General features: G+C 55.9%; 2 protein-coding genes across 2 annotated transcripts; both read right to left on the reverse strand.

The window, feature by feature from the left end:
* Nucleotides 1-3789: 3789 nt before the first annotated feature.
* Nucleotides 3790-6162, reverse strand: LOC121342432 (pyridoxal phosphatase). The gene is made up of 2 exons (XM_041416861.1): nt 5575-6162; nt 3790-5327 (listed from the first exon to the last, which is right to left on the reverse strand). The coding sequence occupies exons 1-2, from the start codon at nt 6149-6151 to the stop codon at nt 5002-5004; spliced, it is 903 nt and encodes a 300-aa protein (XP_041272795.1). The 5' UTR covers nt 6152-6162; the 3' UTR covers nt 3790-5001.
* SH3BP1 (SH3 domain binding protein 1) lies at nt 5208-16350 on the reverse strand. The gene is made up of 19 exons (XM_041416860.1): nt 16158-16350; nt 14282-14324; nt 12765-12869; nt 12305-12381; nt 11890-12001; nt 11716-11792; nt 11201-11336; nt 10496-10564; nt 10014-10104; nt 9581-9723; nt 9372-9483; nt 9203-9284; nt 8831-8911; nt 8608-8724; nt 8062-8153; nt 7754-7883; nt 7471-7586; nt 6696-7035; nt 5208-5327 (listed from the first exon to the last, which is right to left on the reverse strand). Exons 1-18 carry the CDS (start codon nt 16217-16219, stop codon nt 6701-6703), a joined length of 1980 nt encoding a protein of 659 aa, XP_041272794.1. The 5' UTR covers nt 16220-16350; the 3' UTR covers nt 5208-5327; nt 6696-6700.
* Between the last annotated feature and the right edge of the window lie 1598 nt (nt 16351-17948).

The following is a 17948-nucleotide window of genomic DNA, read 5'->3' on the forward strand; positions in this document are numbered from 1 at the left end:
CCAGTCTCAACACCTTCCAAACTGTCCCAGTTCTATTACCATGTCATGTGGCTGAACATTAACAGCTTCCCAGCCAGGATGATCTCCAGCTCCTCATGTTAAAGGCATCTGCTCACCAATTAATATCTTTGGACCCATTTGTTGTCTTCCTGAAGTGTCAGTCATTTGAACAACTTGACAATTTTCCATGATGAAATGGCTGGCTTTCTTGATGAGAGGAAAAGCAGTGGACTGTGGTAGTGTGGTTTTTTGTTTTATTAGTACGCTTACTGTTTGATTTGTAATTTTGTAGTTTCCTTATGCTGTCCTTTTTGACCCTGCCCCTTCCCCAGAACTTTCCTCTCTCCTCCTTTCATTAAATGCCTGTTTCTCCCCAAACCTGCCTTCCCTCGAGAAACATCCTTGTCAGTTTTGTATTTCTCCAAACTCTATTTGTTCACTGAAACTCTTTTCCTCCCTTGAAATTCTTTATTGGTTTCTACATTGTATTCCCAGCCTTGTTTTTCACTCCCAATTCTCCTGATTAGTTAAAGATTGTATCCTCCCTTGAGACCTGCCCCTGTTTATAAGCTACTGTCTGCCCCCAGTTCGGGGCCCTGGGACGCTGAGAGGGGAAGTTTTATCATGGAATAAAGGTACCCCAGTTCCACCCCAGGACCCGTGGTGCTGCTCTTTTGTTTCCGTGCCGAACTCCCACTGGTAACTGGGATTTTGCCGAACTCGGAAGGGGGGCTGTCACACTCCTGTCTGTCACCATCTAGCCGGGACAAACAACAGGGGACATATACCCTGACTTCAGTAAGGCCTTTGGCACTGCCTCACTCAGAATTCCCCTAGAGAAAATAATGGAAGTATGGGCTGGCTGAGGTAACAGTGAAGTGGACAGGAAACTGTGTGAACATCTGGGCCTAAGGAAAGCTGATCAGTGGCATAAAGTCTAGCTGGAGGCTTGTAATTAGGAGTGTCCCCCAGGGGTCAATACTGTTGTATTTATTCTGTTTAGCATCTTCATTAATGAACTGTATGATGAGGTAGAGCGTACCCTCAGCAAGTTTGATGGTGACACAAAACTGGGAGGAGCAGCTGACACACCAGAGGGTTGTGGTCCCATCCAGAGTGACCTTGATAGGCTGGGAAAATGGGCTGGCAGGAACCTCGAAAAATTCAATGAGGAGAAGTGCAAAATCCTTCACCTGTGAAACAATAACCCCAGGGACCAGTAAATACTGGGGACCACCCATCTGGAAAGCAGCATGACAGAAAAGGGCCTGGGGTCCTAGTACAAGAGTCAGAGACATATTGGAGGGAGTCCAGAGAAGGGGCACGAAGATGACTAAGGCAATAAAGCCTTGCCCAGAGCAGGCAATTCTCAGCAAGTTGCAGCTGACATCATCCAGCCAGTGGTTGCCACAGTAACTGCACTTATGGATGAAGGACAGGAGTTTTCTGGTCTAATGGAACAACTGCCACCTGTCTGGGTGTTGTTTCTGTTGCACAGCAGGAGAGGGCAATGAGGTTTCTGAGGATGAGAAAATAAATACCTTTACTCACACTACACCAAGTGGGGCTTCCCATCCTCTGTTCCACCCTCCTGTGTGCTGCCACAGCTCTACTCTTCACAGCCCTGTCCTCCCTGGCAACTACACTGCTTCCCTAAACACTCAACCCAAGAAGAAAAGCTGTGTTAGACAAGAAGAAATCAGCTGACTTAGGCAAGAACCATTGCTTTTTTCAGTTTAAACAGCAGATGTTATATGCAGCCCTACCAGATCTATCCCAGAGGGAGCCAAAGCCTGAACCCCATGAGGATCACAGACCCCTTACTGTCAGCAGCTGAAGGATGTCTGACAGGCTTGGGTAGGGAGCTCTTCACCCCCAGGGGTGCTGTCAGTCTAGTTTCCTAACAAGATCTGCCCACATGCACATCCATGACATGCAGGAGTGCTACTAGTAGGGGGAAGCCACACAAAACCAAAGCCTGGCAGAGCTGATGGACCCCTACAGTGCTGCTCCATCCCCGTTCAGAGCAGGAGCAGCTGCACTGAGGTATACAGGGCAGAAGTCACTCCTGCCTAATGTCCTCACCTACATGATGAACCAAGGGAAGGACAGATAAACCCTTCTGCTCCAAGTCCACCTCTGCTTCATAGCAAAGCCCTCATGGAGAGACACAGCAGATGAAAAGAAGCTACATGGTCACAAGAGATAGGGATGAGCCATCACCTCTGCTGAGCTCTGTCTTCAGCAGCAGTCACATGAAAAAAACCTACTCTGCAGGCTCACCATTTGGAATCCAAAGGACAAACTCCAAAGTACCTTTGGAGAGGCCCCAAACACAGGCTGGAGCACTCTGACCAGCCACTGAATTTCCTGTTTTGTTTCCCGTGTGCCAGCCTGGGAGACTGCAGCCTGCAGCATCCCATCTGCTGTCTGGGAGAACTGGAAAGAGCAGAGCAGACAAGCGTTCACCCTCAAAGCACCCTAGAAGAAAAGGGGGCATGTCCTGGAGATGTTCTCACTGTGCACAGTCTCCTCTGTAGACCCACATGTAACCAACTCAGCCTGGGAAATCTGCAGCCATACTGAGCACTTCCGGCTGTGGCCCCAAAGTCACAAAAAATTTCAGCCTGATTCAAGAACTGAGAGCTCTGAAAAATAAAAACCAGGGTCTGGGTATCTCTAGATTGGCACGCCAAGTTAGCAGACACATTAGGTCTCAATTTGCTCTACTTAATGATGCAAGTGTTGATGAAGTACTCTTTAAGGGACTACCAGTCCTCTGATGGCCTAATTGGACATGGGACAGACAAAAGAGAGAAATGGGCATATACAAAGGGGACTGATTAAAATGACAGGCAATCTTCAGAAAGCTCTTTGGATGTTCTTTTCTTTTGGAAGGCTCTTTCCTAGGTTATTTTGGACAGAAAAAAAAAAACAACAAAGAAGGCACTTGGCACCTGGAGCTATCCTAGGGACAATAAGTTGCATCCAATCCTCCCGTGTGAGCTGACACCTTACACAGAGCACAGTTATTGAATGCCCAGTGCTGATCTCTCCAGCAGGAGATGGGATGCTTGCTTGCCATCAAGAGCAGTTAAAGGGGTCTGACAGACAAAGGGCAGGATTGGTTCCTGCATGGGGAATGGAGGCAAAGTACATTTGAGTCACTTCCAACTTTTCTTACCCAATCCATTTTCGCCCTCTGGGCTGGGAGTACGGACAAACCCAGGACATGGCAACTATAGTTCAGTTAAGGTCACCCCAGGGGAACGGTGACAGCCGTCTCCCTGTCACTTAAAGCACAGCACAGTCAAGAAGGGTCACAGCAAAGCCTTGCCTGGGCAGTTCTCCCTGCAAACCCTATGCACATAACAGAGGTGGCACTCACCCCTTCCCCAGCAGGGCCACACACATCACTGGGCTCCACCTGGCTAGCAGAGGGCAGCCTTCAGGTGCAGCACAAGAGGTCACTGTTCCCCAGCAATGAATCCCTGTGCTGTGAAATGCAAAGGCAGCTGGCAAGGCTGCATCTCTCCCTGCTCCAGGTGAGCTGGCTGGACCCTGCATCTCCACCACAGCCACACCGCCACCTCCACTGGTGCTGAGGCACCAGTGCTCCAGCAAAGGGCAGCTCCAAGACACTAGCCACCAGACTACCCAGCTGTCTTGTCTACCCAGCAGCACCCCCTTGAGTGAGGAAAGGTCCTGCCATGTCCTCACCTGTAAGGGCTCAAAGATACCTAGGCAGTTCCATCTTGACGGGACCATGAGTGCAAAGAAAAGAGGTAATTTCCAGCCTATGCTCACACTTTATTATATACAGAGACACAGTGACTGTAAGAACATCAACATGGGACATGGACAGTAGGGGATGCCCAAAGGCACTCCCTTCTGTCCCCTTGGTGCAACCAGTCAGCATAATTTATACAAATAATACAATATTTGAACAATAAATAAGTTTGATAAATTAGATCAAGAAAATAAAAAAAAAACCATAGAAAGACAAAGCAGCAAGGAATGATTTTGAAGACTGTGACACATTCACAGCAGTGACAACACCATTACCACCTCACCTGCACACTGGCAGCTGGAGCACAGACCCCCATCAGCACTTTTCTCTCACTGTACTATGACAAAATCCAACTGAGAAGGGGCAACCAGGGAGAGTCATACAGTTCACCAGTGCTGGGTTGCCATGGTCTCAGAGCCCTCTGTCCTTCAAAAGCCCCTTCAGAAAGGGTGCTTGAAAACAAGGTACAACTGCAGACCCACTGTGCAGTCACAGCTTGTCTGTTTGGCACAGGAAAAAACCCTCAAACCGGCCTCTTCTGTCCTTCAGATGGACACTGGCACAGTTATTAACTGGGGCAGGGGGGTAGTGGGGGAAACATCTCTAAGGAACAGGGGAGAGAAGAGATGAGGCAATGCTCTCTTTCACTTGTGGGAGGCAGAGATGCTCTCATTCATGATTCCAGAGGTCTGGCCATACTCCTTCCACATGTCCTGGCACTGATAGACACCGGGGGTGGGGGGTGACAATGCCAGCCAATCTCCTGGCAAGGAGGGGGTTACCACAAGGACTGCAGGGATGCTGCTCAGAAGTAAAGAGTTACAAGTCAAAGGACACCAGTAAAAGGCCGCCACTGGTTATCCAAGGGAAAAATAACACTAAAGCAGCCAGTCCTGAGCCCCTGGAGAGGCCACACAGACACTGATTTGACCCCCCTGGCAGCCTCAAGGCCTTCAGCTCTCTCCCAAAGATGCTGGCAGCTGGCAGTGAGGGAGACAAGGACTCTGTCCATCATAGATAGCTCTCAACAGAAAGGAGACAACTTGAAACCTGTCCCCTCCTGCCAATCCCCTTCCCATTTTGCCCCAAAGAAGGATGTTGGCATGTGAAGAAACCAGGAATTGAGGGAATAGGGCAGTGAGAGAGAAATGGGAACAGATGGAGATCTGGGATGGGGAACCTGACCCCTCTGCCCCCACATGTACAAACTGTTACTCATCCAGGCCTGGTATCAAGTCTGCAATACTGTCCACATAGTAATTGGGCACCAGATCCTTGGCGGCGGCGCTGTCGCTGGCCATGTAGGCCTGCGCCTCTTCCAGGCGGGACACGCCTGTCAGGGTGAGAATGGTGGCAAGGCCGCAGTTCTTGCCGAAGAGGATGTCTGTCTCCAGACGGTCTCCCACCATGAGGGTGCGGGATGGGTCGACGCCGAAACGCTCCACGATGCAATCAAACATGTACGTGTTGGGCTTCCCCACCACCAGCGCCTTGCGGCCCGAAGCCGTTTCCACTGCGGCCGTGAGGCTGCCAGTCCCTGCAGGGAGGGAAGGAGGAGGAACAGAGCTAGCGGCGGGAAGCTCAGCCCCCGGCTCCCGCCACAGCACACGCGGGATGCCGGCAGCCCCGCTGCGGGAGCAGGCAGGGACGCGCCAGGACATCCCTGCTCGTCCCGCCGCTCAGGGAACCGCCTCGCCTCGCCTCGGACAGCGAACCCCACGCGAGGCCCCCCGCGCCACCGGCCCCTTCCCCCCGGGGCGGCGCGGGACGGGGCGCGGGCTCACCGGGGGTGCGCTGGCCGTCGCTGAGCGGGTGCCAGGGGTCGGGGTCGGTGGCCACCAGCAGGCACTGCGGGTCGCGCAGGTAGCCGCAGGCCTGCGCCAGCTTGGCGAAGGTGAACTGGTCGTCGTAGCCCACCAGGACGGCGCGCACCGGCTCGCCGGGTGCCGGCTCGCCCTCGCCCGCCAGCCGCAGCCCGGCGTCGCGCACCTCGCCGCGCAGCCCCTCGCCGCCCAGCACGAAGACGCGGCCGGCCCCGCTGCCGTTCCCGCCGCCGCCGAGGAGGCGCTGGCGGAGGAAGAGCGCGGAGCAGAGCGCCGAGCTGAAGACGTGCTCGGCGCGCACGCCGCGGAAGCCGAGACGGCTGAAACGCCGCTCCAGCTCGGCCACCGAGCGGCGGCTGTTATTGCTGACGAAAAGGGCGGCCTTGCCGCTGCGCCGCAGCCGCTCCAGCAGCTCGGGGGCGCCGGGCACGGCGCGCTCGCCCGCCCACAGGACGCCGTCGCAGTCGAAGAGCAGCCCCTGCGCCGGGCCCAGCACCTCCCGCAGCCCCGCGCCGCTCAGCCGCCGGCAGCTCGCCATGCTGCCGCCGCCGCCGCTGAACCTCCTTTTCTACACGCCAAACAACCCCAGCTCCCTCAGCCTAATAGAACATGCACTCCAAACATATGCATCTATAGATATATATATATATCTATATATATCTATATATCAATATTTATACATATCCATCTGTGTGATCCTGGGCCAATGCATTTTAAGGCAAAACGGGGCTGGGATCATGGCTGAGCATCCGCGAATGGCCCCATGGGGCCAAGCTGCCCGTGCTGGCCTGAAAGCTGCAAGCAGTGTCTGGGCCTGCAGTGGGGGATCCGGGCAGGGATCCGGGCAGGGATCTGGTGGCTGGACTCTGGCAGAGATGTGGTAGTGTGGGGAGGTGGAGACCGAGACAGGAGAGCGAGAGAAGGCAGGCAAAGCATGCCAGGTGGTGTGAGCCAAGGGAACAAGGTGGAGCACCGAGAGGTGCTATTCCTCAGGCCACCCTGGCACTTCCACAGCGTCTGCTGGGTCCCAGAGAGGGGCCAGATCCCATCTCCCCAACCTGTGATTCTTCCACGCCTCTCACCCTGTTCAGTTCTCTGTGGGCTGTCCTTCTGGGGCCGATGTGGCCGGGGGACTTCCTCCTGCAGGCAGCGGCTGCCCCTCCTCCGTGGTTCCCGGCACACAGTCCGCGGCAGCCGCTGCCGTGTCAGCCTCGCCGGTGGAAGCCTTGGGGGACGGCGGGGTGTGTCGGCTGTGGCGGGGTGCTGGCTGCGGAGGGAGCGGCGGCGGGACGGAGGGGGCTCGGCTGGGCGCTGTCCGTCGTGGCAGGGCTTTGGGGCTGGCTGCCCGGGCAGGAGCTGTGCTCCGGGGCTGCGCCGCAGGCGGCCGTGGCGCTGCGGGTCGGGCCGGAGCTGGGCGTTTGCCTGGAAAGAAAGCGGAGGTGGGCAGGGATCCTGTCCACCGGGCTCTCTGCAAAGGGCAGAGCGGGCTGCAGTGCCATGGGTCAGGCAGGGGGTCTGCAGGCAGGCCGTCAGACAAACTGCCTCTTGCCCAGCTCCTGTCCTGAAGGCACAAACACACACCAGCGTTTCTGGGGGCTTTTCCCTCTTCCCCTCACAAAGGGCCATGAGCTTTGACACCTCTTTACCGGAGGTGTTCAGCCCAACACTTCGTCCATCCCATGGTCCCATCTTGGCTGGATCCTGGCCATGCTGCCCTGGCCAGAGGCCTTTCCCCTCATTTGGCAACAAGGACATCCCCGGTGCCCACTTGTGTGGGGAACAGCAGGATGATGACTTAACCACAGGAGGTGGCATCGAGGGGTGGTGTAATTTCCCAAGCATCTGGGGCACCCCAACCTTTGCGGGTGGCGTTGTCAGTCGTCACTGGAGCTGGTGGCCCTGCAGCTTCAGGAGATGGCCTGGGCAGTCCTGGGGATGCCGGCTGGGACCTGGCCTCGGGGTCCCTGGAGGTGCTGTGCAAGAGAACAAGGCAAGTCAGGCTTTGGTTGGGCATGGAGGTCCCGGCTGTGAGGCACCTTGCAGCCACCTGTGAGGGTATGGCCCTGGTGTGGGGTGGGATTGGAGGGAGGACGTGGGAAGAGCTGGGACAGCCAGAGCCTCTAGCTCCCATCAGACTTACGCCTCTCCTTCCAAAAGGGTGGGGGTGCTGGCTGGAGGGGTCGCAGGAGTTGGCTCTTCCTCTGGGGCAGCCTTGGAAAGTCCCGTGTTTGTGGGTGGCATGAACATGCCCGAGACATTGAAGTCTACCTCTGGGTGAAGAGAAAGGAGGAGATCCTGTGAGGAAGCACTTGCCACCCAGAGTAATGACCTCACAGCGGGGAGCCAGAGCAGCCTCCCACTTCTCTCCTGGAGATGGAGAAATGTTCCCTTCCCTTCCACTCCCTGTCACTCTCTGCTGTGCCCCACCAAGTGATGCCCTGGCCCTACCTCCGGGGAAGAGAGTGTCCACGTTCTGGATGAGGGCTTCCACCACAGCCTGGATGGAGGAGACCGAGGCCAAGTCCAGTTGCATGGGGTCTCTGAGAGACAGGGGTGGGGGAGGCATCAGAAAAAGGGTTTGGAGGTATTAACCCCAAATGGGTTTTTGTGTTCATTCCACGGGGTCAGGGTCTGCCGGGAAGGCAGCCCAGCCAAGGGCCATGACAACATGGGTGATGGGCTTTTTCCCTGTCCTGGGAACCCTGGTTTGGTGTTGGAGACCTGTGGTGTTGAAAGCCACCCATGTCATGAGTGCTTTGGGTCTAAGCCCCCTTCTCTGCTACTTTGCAGAGTGGCTAAGAGGACATGTGCTTGGTGAGGGGACATCCAACCGGGGGAGCATGGGAACAAGGAACAGGACTTGAGGATGGAAGACGTGTAAGTGCTTTAGACCAGCCTGAAGGCTGCTGGATCAGCCTTTGCCATGGCATTTCCTTCAGGGCACCCCAGCTGGGGCTAGGGAGCTGCCTCCCACCACTTCAAACCGGGCCTTACCCTGTGCTCTGCTGTGACCACAGCAGGTTTGGGCCCAGCACAATGGCAATGTTGCTGGGAGTCATTTTATTCACCTCCTGGTGTTCAGCCAGCTTGGCTAAAAACTTGATCAGATACCTGTGGGGTGAAAGGAGAGCAGGGGTTTAGCAGGTCGGGATTTGAGGAGGGAATGGCTACCGCTGGTGATTGCCTGGGGCTGAAGAAGCCTGTTCCGACAAAGCACCTGAGATTGTTGTAGCTGTCCTGGGGCAGGCGGCTGCAGGTGTCTCGCAGGCTCTGCAGGCGGCTGTCCGTGTCCTTTAAGCTGTAAGAGAGAAGGAGCAGCAGAGAGCTCGGCCTGTTCCCTGTGGCACAGGGGGACACAGTGGACAAGGAGGAAGGCCACTGTTGGCTGCCCCATGCAGGCCATAGCCCTGGAGGTGGAGATGTCCTGCTTTGCTGGGCAGTGAAGGCAGGCATCCACAGAGGCTCTGTGTCTGACTCTCCCCAAGTGAGAACAGAGCACCCCTGCTCCAAGTGCCCGGAAGGATGGAAGGGGTTGACTGGGGGTTTTTTGAGACCTGCCAGGGGTTTCCACCCCAGTGCCTGGACCCACCTGGCCGCTTTGACCCATTCATCATAGAGTTCGAAGGTCATCAAAGGCTGGGGCAGCTCCCGCAGGTAGGATTTCAGTGCACCTGGGAGGAGAGGTGGAGCTGGTGGCAACTGAGGGATAGCAGGGACTGCCCAATCATGTCCCCCCACCCTGCCTTGCTGGCACTCACCAGCCACAGCATGGGGGTCTGAGTAAAACTCCTCCAGGGCATTGGAGCCACTGGCCAAGCTGCTCTTCAGCTTCCTCAGCACTGAGGCACCCGCTGCCAGCCTGAAGAGTCCCTGGGGATGGGATGAAGAGGGAAGGGATGGATTTTGAGTTTGGGAGGAGTGCATCTGCGGGAAGAAAGGTGATGAGGGGGTCTGGAGCACTCCCTACCTCCTCCTTCATGCCGGAAGCCAACAGCATCATGACACAGGCTTCGATGGGAAGCGCAATCTCCCGGCCCAAGCTCTTGAGGTGTGTCTCTAGGGACACACCATAGTACCCTGCCACTGGGGTGTCTGTTGTGAAGGAAGGTTCTGGAAGAGGAAGGAAGATGTCAAGAGGGATGGTGGACACTGGCACCATCCAGCATTTGGCCATGGCAACATCCTGCTCCAAGCCAAACTTGGCTGGCTACAGGCAGAGGCAGGACAGGCAGCATCCCCAGCCCGTGTCAAGCTGTGGCCCCCAGCCTACCAGCCCAACATGGTAGGCAGCAGCAGGTGTAGGGAGGGAAAATGAGCCTTTTCCAGCTTTGCTGGCCACACTTATATCCCCCAGGCTCAGCTGCAGCCCTTGCCAGGCTGCATGGAGAGCCAGAGAGTACCTGTCTGTCTGTGGCTTTCCCTCAGCTCTGCTAGAGCTGAGTCCAGAGATTCCAGTGACTGCCGGTGGTACTGGGCTTGGATTTCCAATAGCTGCCAGGCAGGGGACAGGCAAACAGCATTTAGTTGGCACCAGCCCCTCTTGGAGAGGTGCCCATTCCCAGGACATTGCACCCACATGAAGACAGGGCAAAGAGGGAGCTGCAAGGGGAGCCCACCTGGGGTCCATGAGACTATGTCTGTAGTGAGGGGTAGAGGGCAAATTGGAGAGGGATATCACCAGGACAAGCTGCTTGTTTGCACTTGGTGCTAGTGGTGGCATTAACCCACAGTGGCTGGGGCAAGGCCAGCTGTAGGCATCTGCTGATGCCTTGACCTGTCCCCTGCCCTGCTTGGGGGCACTTGGTGTGGAGGGGGGCAAGGCTGGGCTCAGACGTTGCAGTTGATGTTCACACAGTGGGGAAAAGTGAGACAGAGGACTTACTTTGATGAAGTAGCTGGCATAGATGTCCTCTTTGGTGGAGAAGTGGTAGAGGTCAGCCATGTACTCATCCTGGGAAGGGAGACACAAAGAAGAGCGATCTTCCATCCCCACTCTGGCACCCAAGGAAGAGGAGACACCTTCATTAAGCCCTTTCACCTGGTCTGTGAGTGGTCTAGACAGGGTCTCTGGGTGCAGTGGGGCTTTCTCCTTGCTTCCATTAGTTGTGTTTGGGTAGTGGCAGCAGCCTGCCCCATGATCAAAGTTCTGGCACAAGTGGCTCAGGAACAAGAGGTCTCTGCACCTTCAGCTCCACTGAGCTCACGAGCTCTGCCAGATGAGGTGCTGGGCTTTTCAGAGACACAGGGCAGAAGTGGAGGAAGCTGATGGGAAACCTCCCTGCCACGCATGGCAGATCCTAGCTCAGCTGTTTTCCAGCCTGAGGGGACCCCATATGCTCCCTGATTTGGACCCTGGACCCTCTTCTCTGCAGCAACTTGCACTTTGAATTCCTTTACTCTTTTTCTTCCCTGGGTTTGGGCCATCTCCCTATTTCTGCTTGAAGGGCCCATTTGCTTTCAGAGGGCAGGACACGCTGGCTGGCTGGAGTCCATCTCAGCGTGGGGTCACCTCGGACAAGACTGGTGGAGGGGAGCAGGTCTGCAGCCCTAGAGCTGATCCATAGGGGAGAGCAAGTGACCATCTCACCTTGCACTGCTCCACCTTCCTCTTCACCTCCTCCTCTTCTTCCTTCAAGATTTCCAGCTTGTTGGCAGCAGAAGATGCCCCTGGGCCAGCACCAGCCCCAGTGCTGTTACTGGAGCTCTTGGCAGCTTGGTTCAGCCTTTGGGGTGGGAAAGGAGAGGTGCATTTATGGTCTCAGTGCCCGGAATGTTGTGTAAAACAGGTGTGCAGACTTTCAGAGAAATCTGGCATGGCAAGGGCTACCCCTGGCAAGAGTTGGAACGAGGCGATCTCAGTGTACCAAGCAGCACTAGGGCACTTTGCTGCCTTTACCAGCAGAGCTGCCCTTCTCTCTGGTGCCGTGGAATCAGCATCTGAGCCCAGAGCAGGATGCACCCACAGAGAGGAGCTAGCTGGGTGCTCCTGAAGAGCTATTGGAAATTGACTCTCCAGGGCAATTATCCTCCTCCCTCCCACAACCTGTCTGGGGGCTGTGCTCTGTATGCCCTGGGCCCCCAGGGCTGCAGGGTGCCCCATACCGGCTCTTGATTGTGTTCCAGTCAGAAATCAACTTCTGGAGAGTCTTCTTGCGCTTCAGGATGGTGGGGAGCTCCTCCTGGGGGAGAGAGGGCAGGAGTGAGCGGGGGATGCATGGGGACACAGGAAGGAGTGGTGAGACTGGAGAGTGGAGCCAGTAGAGCAGCCAGGACTACCTCACTGAGCTTGTTGAGCGGCTGCAGGACATTGTGCTCCAGGGCAATCTCAAACTCAGCCACGATTTTGGCCAGTGAGCTCTGAATACAACAACCCATCTCCAGGGCTTTCCTGTGTGGGACAGAGATGAAATGAGTGAGAGGGGCTGGAGCCATGCCCCTGTCTGACCCAACATCCCCACTGTACCTGTACCCACGTGGGACTCTGAGCCAGCCCCTGGCCCTACTCCTACTCCTACTTCAGCCTCAGCAATTGGAGGCTGAAGGTGCTGGCTGTCCCTTCTCCCAGTGCAACACCACTGTTTGCTCTGGGGACATGGTTTGAGCCATGGCAGTCCCTGAGCCAAGACAGTGTCACTACCAGGATCTGGCACCTTTTAGGGTCACCCTGGCACATTCTCCTACCAGTACTTACCCAAGGCTGGACTCTGTGTCCAGTTCCTTGAAGCTCTCAGCCATCGCCATGGACAGAGCCATCAAGGGCAGCTTCTTCTGCACAGAGCCAATGATTTGGGAGAAAAGTGGTGACACTATTGTGCCTGGCCACACTGTGGTGCTCCTCACCACAGGGCACCATGGGTGCCAGAGTTCATGGGGGTTTGGGAAGGAACACAGACAGCAAGGGCTTTGGAGGGTTATTCAATGCAAAGCTACTGTCTCTCAGGAGTGTCCCAAATTCGTGATGGTTGAGAGGGTGGCCCTGCTCTGTTCATCCCAGGCACATGCTGAAGGCCACTGCTGACAATAGGATCTGGGCTTGGCACAGCTTTGGGCCACCCTTCAGCAAAGCTGGCAAAGCAGGGGGCTGGCGTCCCTGTTTTTGGCAAGGGACAAGCTGGGGTGAGCACAGGCTGCAGTGGGAAGATTTTTCTCACCACTCGCTTGTCCATCTCGGAGCCACACTGTCCCTGCAGGCAGGCTTGGAGCCTCTTGGACACACTGTGAGCTGCTCGCTTGGCCGGCTCAATCCTCTGCTCAATCTGTGGGCAGAAAAATGGGACTGGGGAAGCCATTTTGTCAACCACGGGCACCTCGAGGCCATCTCCCCAGTACCCAGCTCTGGGAGAGGATGGCTGGCTGGGTTGGTTTTGCACGGGCTGGTTTTTGGTAGCAGTGGGGACCACGGAGGTGGCTTCTGTGAGAAGCTGCCAGAAGCTTCCACCATGTCCAGCAGAGCCAGTCCCTGATGGCTCTGAGGATGGACATGCTGCTGACTAAGCCTGGGCCAGTTAGAGATAGTGGTGATGCCTCTGTGAAAACATATTTAAGAAGAAAATCAAAGCAAAGCGGGGACACATTTTTTTTCCTAGCCAGAGAAGAGAAGGAGGTGAGAACATGTGAGGGAAACAACAAGGAGACACCAAGGTCAGTGGAGAAGGAGGGGAGGAGTTGCTCCAGGCACTGGAGCTGAGATTCCTCTGCACACCGTGGTGAGACCATGGTGAAGCAGCTGTGCCCCTGCAGCCCATGGGGATCCACAGGGGACAGAGATCCACCCACAGCCCCTGGGGGAGGTGCTGATGCTGGAGCGGGAGGAGGCTGTGATCCAGTGGGAGACCCAGTGGAGAGAGGGTCTCTGCTTCCAGGCTGGAGCAGCTGTCCTTGGAGGACTGCACACCGTGGAAGAGTAACCCATGCTGCAGCAGTTTTGGGAAGACTTCTGCTCATGAGATTTGGAGCCAGGCTGGAGGAGTTCACAGAGAACTCAGGCCTCCCGTGGGAGGGACCCCATGGTGCAGCAGAGCAGCGGAAGGACTCCTCTCCCTCAGCAGCAGAAGACGATCTCGGATGTTCAATTGACAAAACACCCCACGCCCTGTTCCCTGCACTGTCAGTGGGAAGGAGGGAAGGGTTGGAGGAAGAAAAGGTTTTTAAGGGCTTATTTTACTTCTCATTGTCCTCCTCTGATTTTGTTGGCAATAAATTCACTTTGTACCTCTAAGTCGAGCCTGTTTTGCCCTTGGAGTGTTTTCTCCTGGTCCTTAACTCATTAAGCCTTCATTAAATTTTTCTCTCCTCTGCCCAGCTGTGGCAGGGGAGGATGAGTGAGCAACTTTCATGGGTGCATGGCATTCGACCTGGGCAGGTGTCATGTCAAACCACGACACCTGCCCAGCATCCTGCCACAGCCTGGAGCACATGGTCCAGTGAAAAAGGAGCACAGCTCCTGGTGAGGATTCATCCCTCTGTGAGCAGCTAGGAAAGCCCTTCCTGGTAGCAGGAGTCTGCCAATCCCTTAACACCATGGTCCTGAAATCAGCCTCTGGCGGGCGGGCAGATCCCAGCCCCATGACTGGACGTGCTGGCAGGGCGAATGGCAGGCAGGAGCAGGGCAGGCTCCCACGCCCAGGCACAAGCAGACACAGGCCTGCCGGCCCAGCCCACACCTCACCTGCAGCAAATCTTCTGACAGGAGCTCAGTTGCTTCTTGGGCTCTGCAGAGGAAGGAGAAGGAACCATAAGCGAACGGGGATGACCTCCACCCAGCTTCTTTGGGAAGGCAGGTCCTTATGCATCCTACCCGCCTCTCTTTGGGCTCCCGGGAGCAGGAGACACAGGCTATAGCCTGGATCATCAGATACAGGGCTGTGGGTAGAATGAGCCTGGGAGGACAAGAACAGCAGGAGCAGGGCAAGGGAGCCAATTTTGCTGGCTGGTGGACACCCCATCAGACAGGGTTTCCAGTTCAGTGCACCTCACTCAAAAAGTCCAGATGTGACCTGTGTTGGAGTCAGAGTGCTCAGCAGGGCCACAACAGGAGCAGGAAGTTTACTCCCCCTGACTGCCCCATCTCTCCCTTGAAGCTGAATCCAGGGCAGTGATGCTGCAGTCTGGCACGTGTCCTTGCAGGCCAGGGTAGTCAGCAGCTGTGGGGCCACTGGTACGGGAGCAAGGGTGTCCTTGTTGTCCAACTGGGGTCCAAGACCAACACCAGCCCCACCAGAAATGCCTACACAAACCCAGCATTTCGTGGTTCTGCTCAAAATCAAATTCAAAACCCACCAGCCATCATGACCCTAAAACCTCCCTGATACCTCCAGAAATGCCTACACAAATCCATCTTTTTGTGCTTCTGCTCAAAACCAAATTCAAAACTCACCAGCCACCACGACCCTAAAACCTTGCTGATGCCTCCTGTAGAGGAAGCCTTGCTTCACAGCCTGCTATGTCCCAGGAACCCCATTTGATTTCCATCTGCTGCTGCTTTTCCCCCAGTTCACATTTCTCTCTTTTCACTGCCTGCCAAAGCCAGTGTGGGACAAGGATGTGGAGCTGCAGGAAACATGGGTGGTTTGGTTGAAGGCAAGAAAGATCATGTGAGGTCATGGTCCATAGAGGAGAGGCTCTACAGCAGGTGAAGAGCTCGCTCTTGGACTTCACAAGGTGCTTGAGGCTTGCCTGCCTGACATTAAGCAAAAGGGAGGCAGGCACATCTGTCATGGAGATGAGAAATCTTGAGGGAAGAGGGATGGGAAGGGGCATCATGCTCCCTTCCAGGGAGTGCAAGGAGAGCAAGAGGATGTATAGGAGTTGCTTCCTTGTGGTTGATTTGCTGGGCTGGCTGAAAGACCCCAGTGGTTCAGGGGACACGCTTAGTCCCACTTAGCCACGCAGTGCTGGGAACCTGCAGAGGTGGCAGTAGGAAAGGGAGTGAGGGGGCTGGGCAGGGAGGGCCCAGCCCTGTAATTTCAGTTCTGGGTTTTGCAAGGGGAGAGCTTTGGAAAGCCAAAGAGAAAAAGAAGGAAATGGCAGAGGTAGAACAGGGACAGAGGGTTTTGTGTGAAGCTGTAAGTCCATCTGAGGACCCCTGGTTCTCTCCTCAAAGGGCACGCTGGGCTGCTGACGCTGCTGGGCTGGCTAGAGCTATGCAGGGCATTTGGTTCCTGTGGGGCACCCCAGACTCAGCAGGGAGGGCAGCTCCCAGCCTGATCCCCCTCCTGGTCATTGCATAGCCAGGGGCATGTGCTGGAAGATGCCCCCCCCTTTGCCCCACCGCCCCACATCCTGACAAAGGCAAGCTTGGGAAAGTCCTGCTTCCTAGTGAACGCAGGAATGTGGGCCCTGGGAGAGATAGCTGGGCTGGAGGATCATTTACTGCTGAGTAGCACCAATGCAGCCTTCCCAAAGCCACTCAGCTTATGCTGAAGATGCTCTAAAGCCTAAAGGTTCTCTCCTGCTTTCCCGTTTTCCCAGGTCACCAGCCCCAGCACAAGCCCTCCAGGACCCGCATCCGCTCCCTCCGGTACCGGCAGTGCAGAAGTCCTTACCTAATGGTGGCGTTGGGATGGGACAGCTGCTGGCGCATTCGATTAAACTGTCTTTTCATCATCTTGATAGTCAGGAGGAGACCACAAAAGCTGCTCTGCTTGGCTGTACCTGCTCAGCTCCCCTCGGTAATGCTTGGCATCGGATGCCTGCAGCCCCTCTTCTCGCCGGAGCCACTTTGCTTTTCCCAGAGGACCTCTCCCTCCTTACTCCTCTTCTTCCCTCCCTCGTTCCCTCTTTTTCAGTTTCCCCCGCTGGTCCCCTCCCTAGTCCCTCCCTAGGGATGCCCTGCCTGCTTTCTTTTCCCCTCCCTTGAGCTCCGTTCTCTCGCTCCCTCTCCTTTTCTGAGCTTCCTTCCTCCTCCGTCCGCCCCTCCGCCACAGATCAGGTAAGAACAGTTCAGAGCTCCTGCTCTGTTCTGTGTTCCTGTCACCAGCCCACAAGTAAAAATAACTTCAGCCCAGCCTTAAAGGGGAAATTTTATTACAGCATACACATAACAAGGCAGGACAAGCACATGCCGCTGCCGAGCCCGGGTGAAGGGCCCACGCTCTTTCTTGCTCTGTCTCAGCTGGGGTGGCTCCCCTTCCTTCCTTCCTTCCCGTGCCCACCACCAGCTGCGCCGCGGGGCAGCCCGTGCCGGTGCCAGCTGCCTGTGCAGCTCATACGGGCTGATGTACACCCTGCCCCACCTGGTCACCCAGCTCTGCCCGCGCTCCTCAGGCACCGCTCCATGCTCACGGGCGCAGCTCCACCCTCTTCCCCCGCGACATACCGCCTTGTGACAAAAGCAGCCAAGCACAAGCAGCAAAGCCACCCCTGCACCCCTCGGGCTGCTTTCCCTCCCTGCCGTCGCTGAGGCTCCCCGGAGCCACCACAAAGCTGTGGCCGAGGCTGCTGCCTTGTGCCTTCGGGAGGTCCCTCCCCCCAGAGGAGCTCCTCCGAGCAGGGCCAGCAGCGCCCGCAGTTGCACGGGGACCGCAAACTCCCGGTTCTCAGGCTCAGCTGTTGCCTGCTCTCTGCAGAGCTGCACCAGAGCTCATATCCTTTTTTTTTTTTTTTATTTCTCTTTTTTTTTTTTTCTCTCTTTTTGTCGAAAAACATCCACTTTGCACCACCACGGCTTTTGGTGTTGACTCTATGAGATGTGTATCTCATCTTATTTCTGGCTACCTGCAGACAGGACTTTTCACCTGCACTAAGAGAGGGCAGAGGTTGCTGTTGGCTGGGTTACGTGGCTGGCAAAGGAAGCTGCAAACCAAGTCAAAATGAGAAGCGGTCAGCTCATGGGCAGAAGAGGCAAGCAGCAAAGGAAAATGAGGCAGAAGGGCCACTCCATCTGTGCCCTGAAGCTGGAGGAGCAAAAATTTGAGGGCTGCTAGGTTGTGCTTCTTGGCAAGGGTCAAGTCTGCAGTTACTGCAAAGCAGTGCTGGCAGTTGTTTTCAAGTGGTTATGGGGTGACAGAGCACCTCTGTCTCCCTGCCCAAAACACCAGGCTGTTCTCAAGCTGTGGCAGAGCACATCTGATCCCCCACCATCAACCCCGGGTGCTCCTAACAGGCACTTGCTTCAAGCCCCTGTTGCAAAGATGCAGCAAAGGCCCCCCAGATCCTCACTGGCTGCATCAAGGGGTGGCTAGGCTGTTCCTTGTATGCAGTATCATAACTGCTCCCAGCCCTGGGCTGCTGCTTGCCAGAGGAGATCCCCCTTTGTACTCCTGAAATAAAACTGCCTCATGGAGGTGCTTTCACGTGCTACTGCCAGCAGTGAAGCTGCAGTCATGTGGGGCATG

This window comes from Onychostruthus taczanowskii, unplaced genomic scaffold (assembly GCF_017590055.1).
Source record: "Onychostruthus taczanowskii isolate IOZ18803 unplaced genomic scaffold, ASM1759005v1 scaffold53, whole genome shotgun sequence".
Classification (NCBI taxonomy): Eukaryota; Metazoa; Chordata; class Aves; order Passeriformes; family Passeridae; genus Onychostruthus; species Onychostruthus taczanowskii.

What these genes read in the sequence shown, in the direction of transcription:
- SH3BP1 (XM_041416860.1), bottom strand. Translation starts at nt 16,219, where the DNA reads ATGATGAAAAGACAGTTTAATCGAATGCGCCAGCAGCTGTCCCATCCC. An exon ending in CTTCCGGCATGAAGGAGGAG is followed by an intron (nt 9,484 to 9,580) that starts GTAGGGAGTGCT and finishes TCCCATCCCCAG; the next exon opens with GGACTCTTCAGGCTGGCAGC. An exon ending in ACCCTTTTGGAAGGAGAGGC is followed by an intron (nt 7,587 to 7,753) that starts GTAAGTCTGATG and finishes TCTCTTGCACAG; the next exon opens with CACCTCCAGGGACCCCGAGG.
- LOC121342432 (XM_041416861.1), bottom strand. Translation starts at nt 6,151, where the DNA reads ATGGCGAGCTGCCGGCGGCTGAGCGGCGCGGGGCTGCGGGAGGTGCTG. An exon ending in CGACGGCCAGCGCACCCCCG is followed by an intron (nt 5,328 to 5,574) that starts GTGAGCCCGCGC and finishes CCCTCCCTGCAG; the next exon opens with GGACTGGCAGCCTCACGGCC.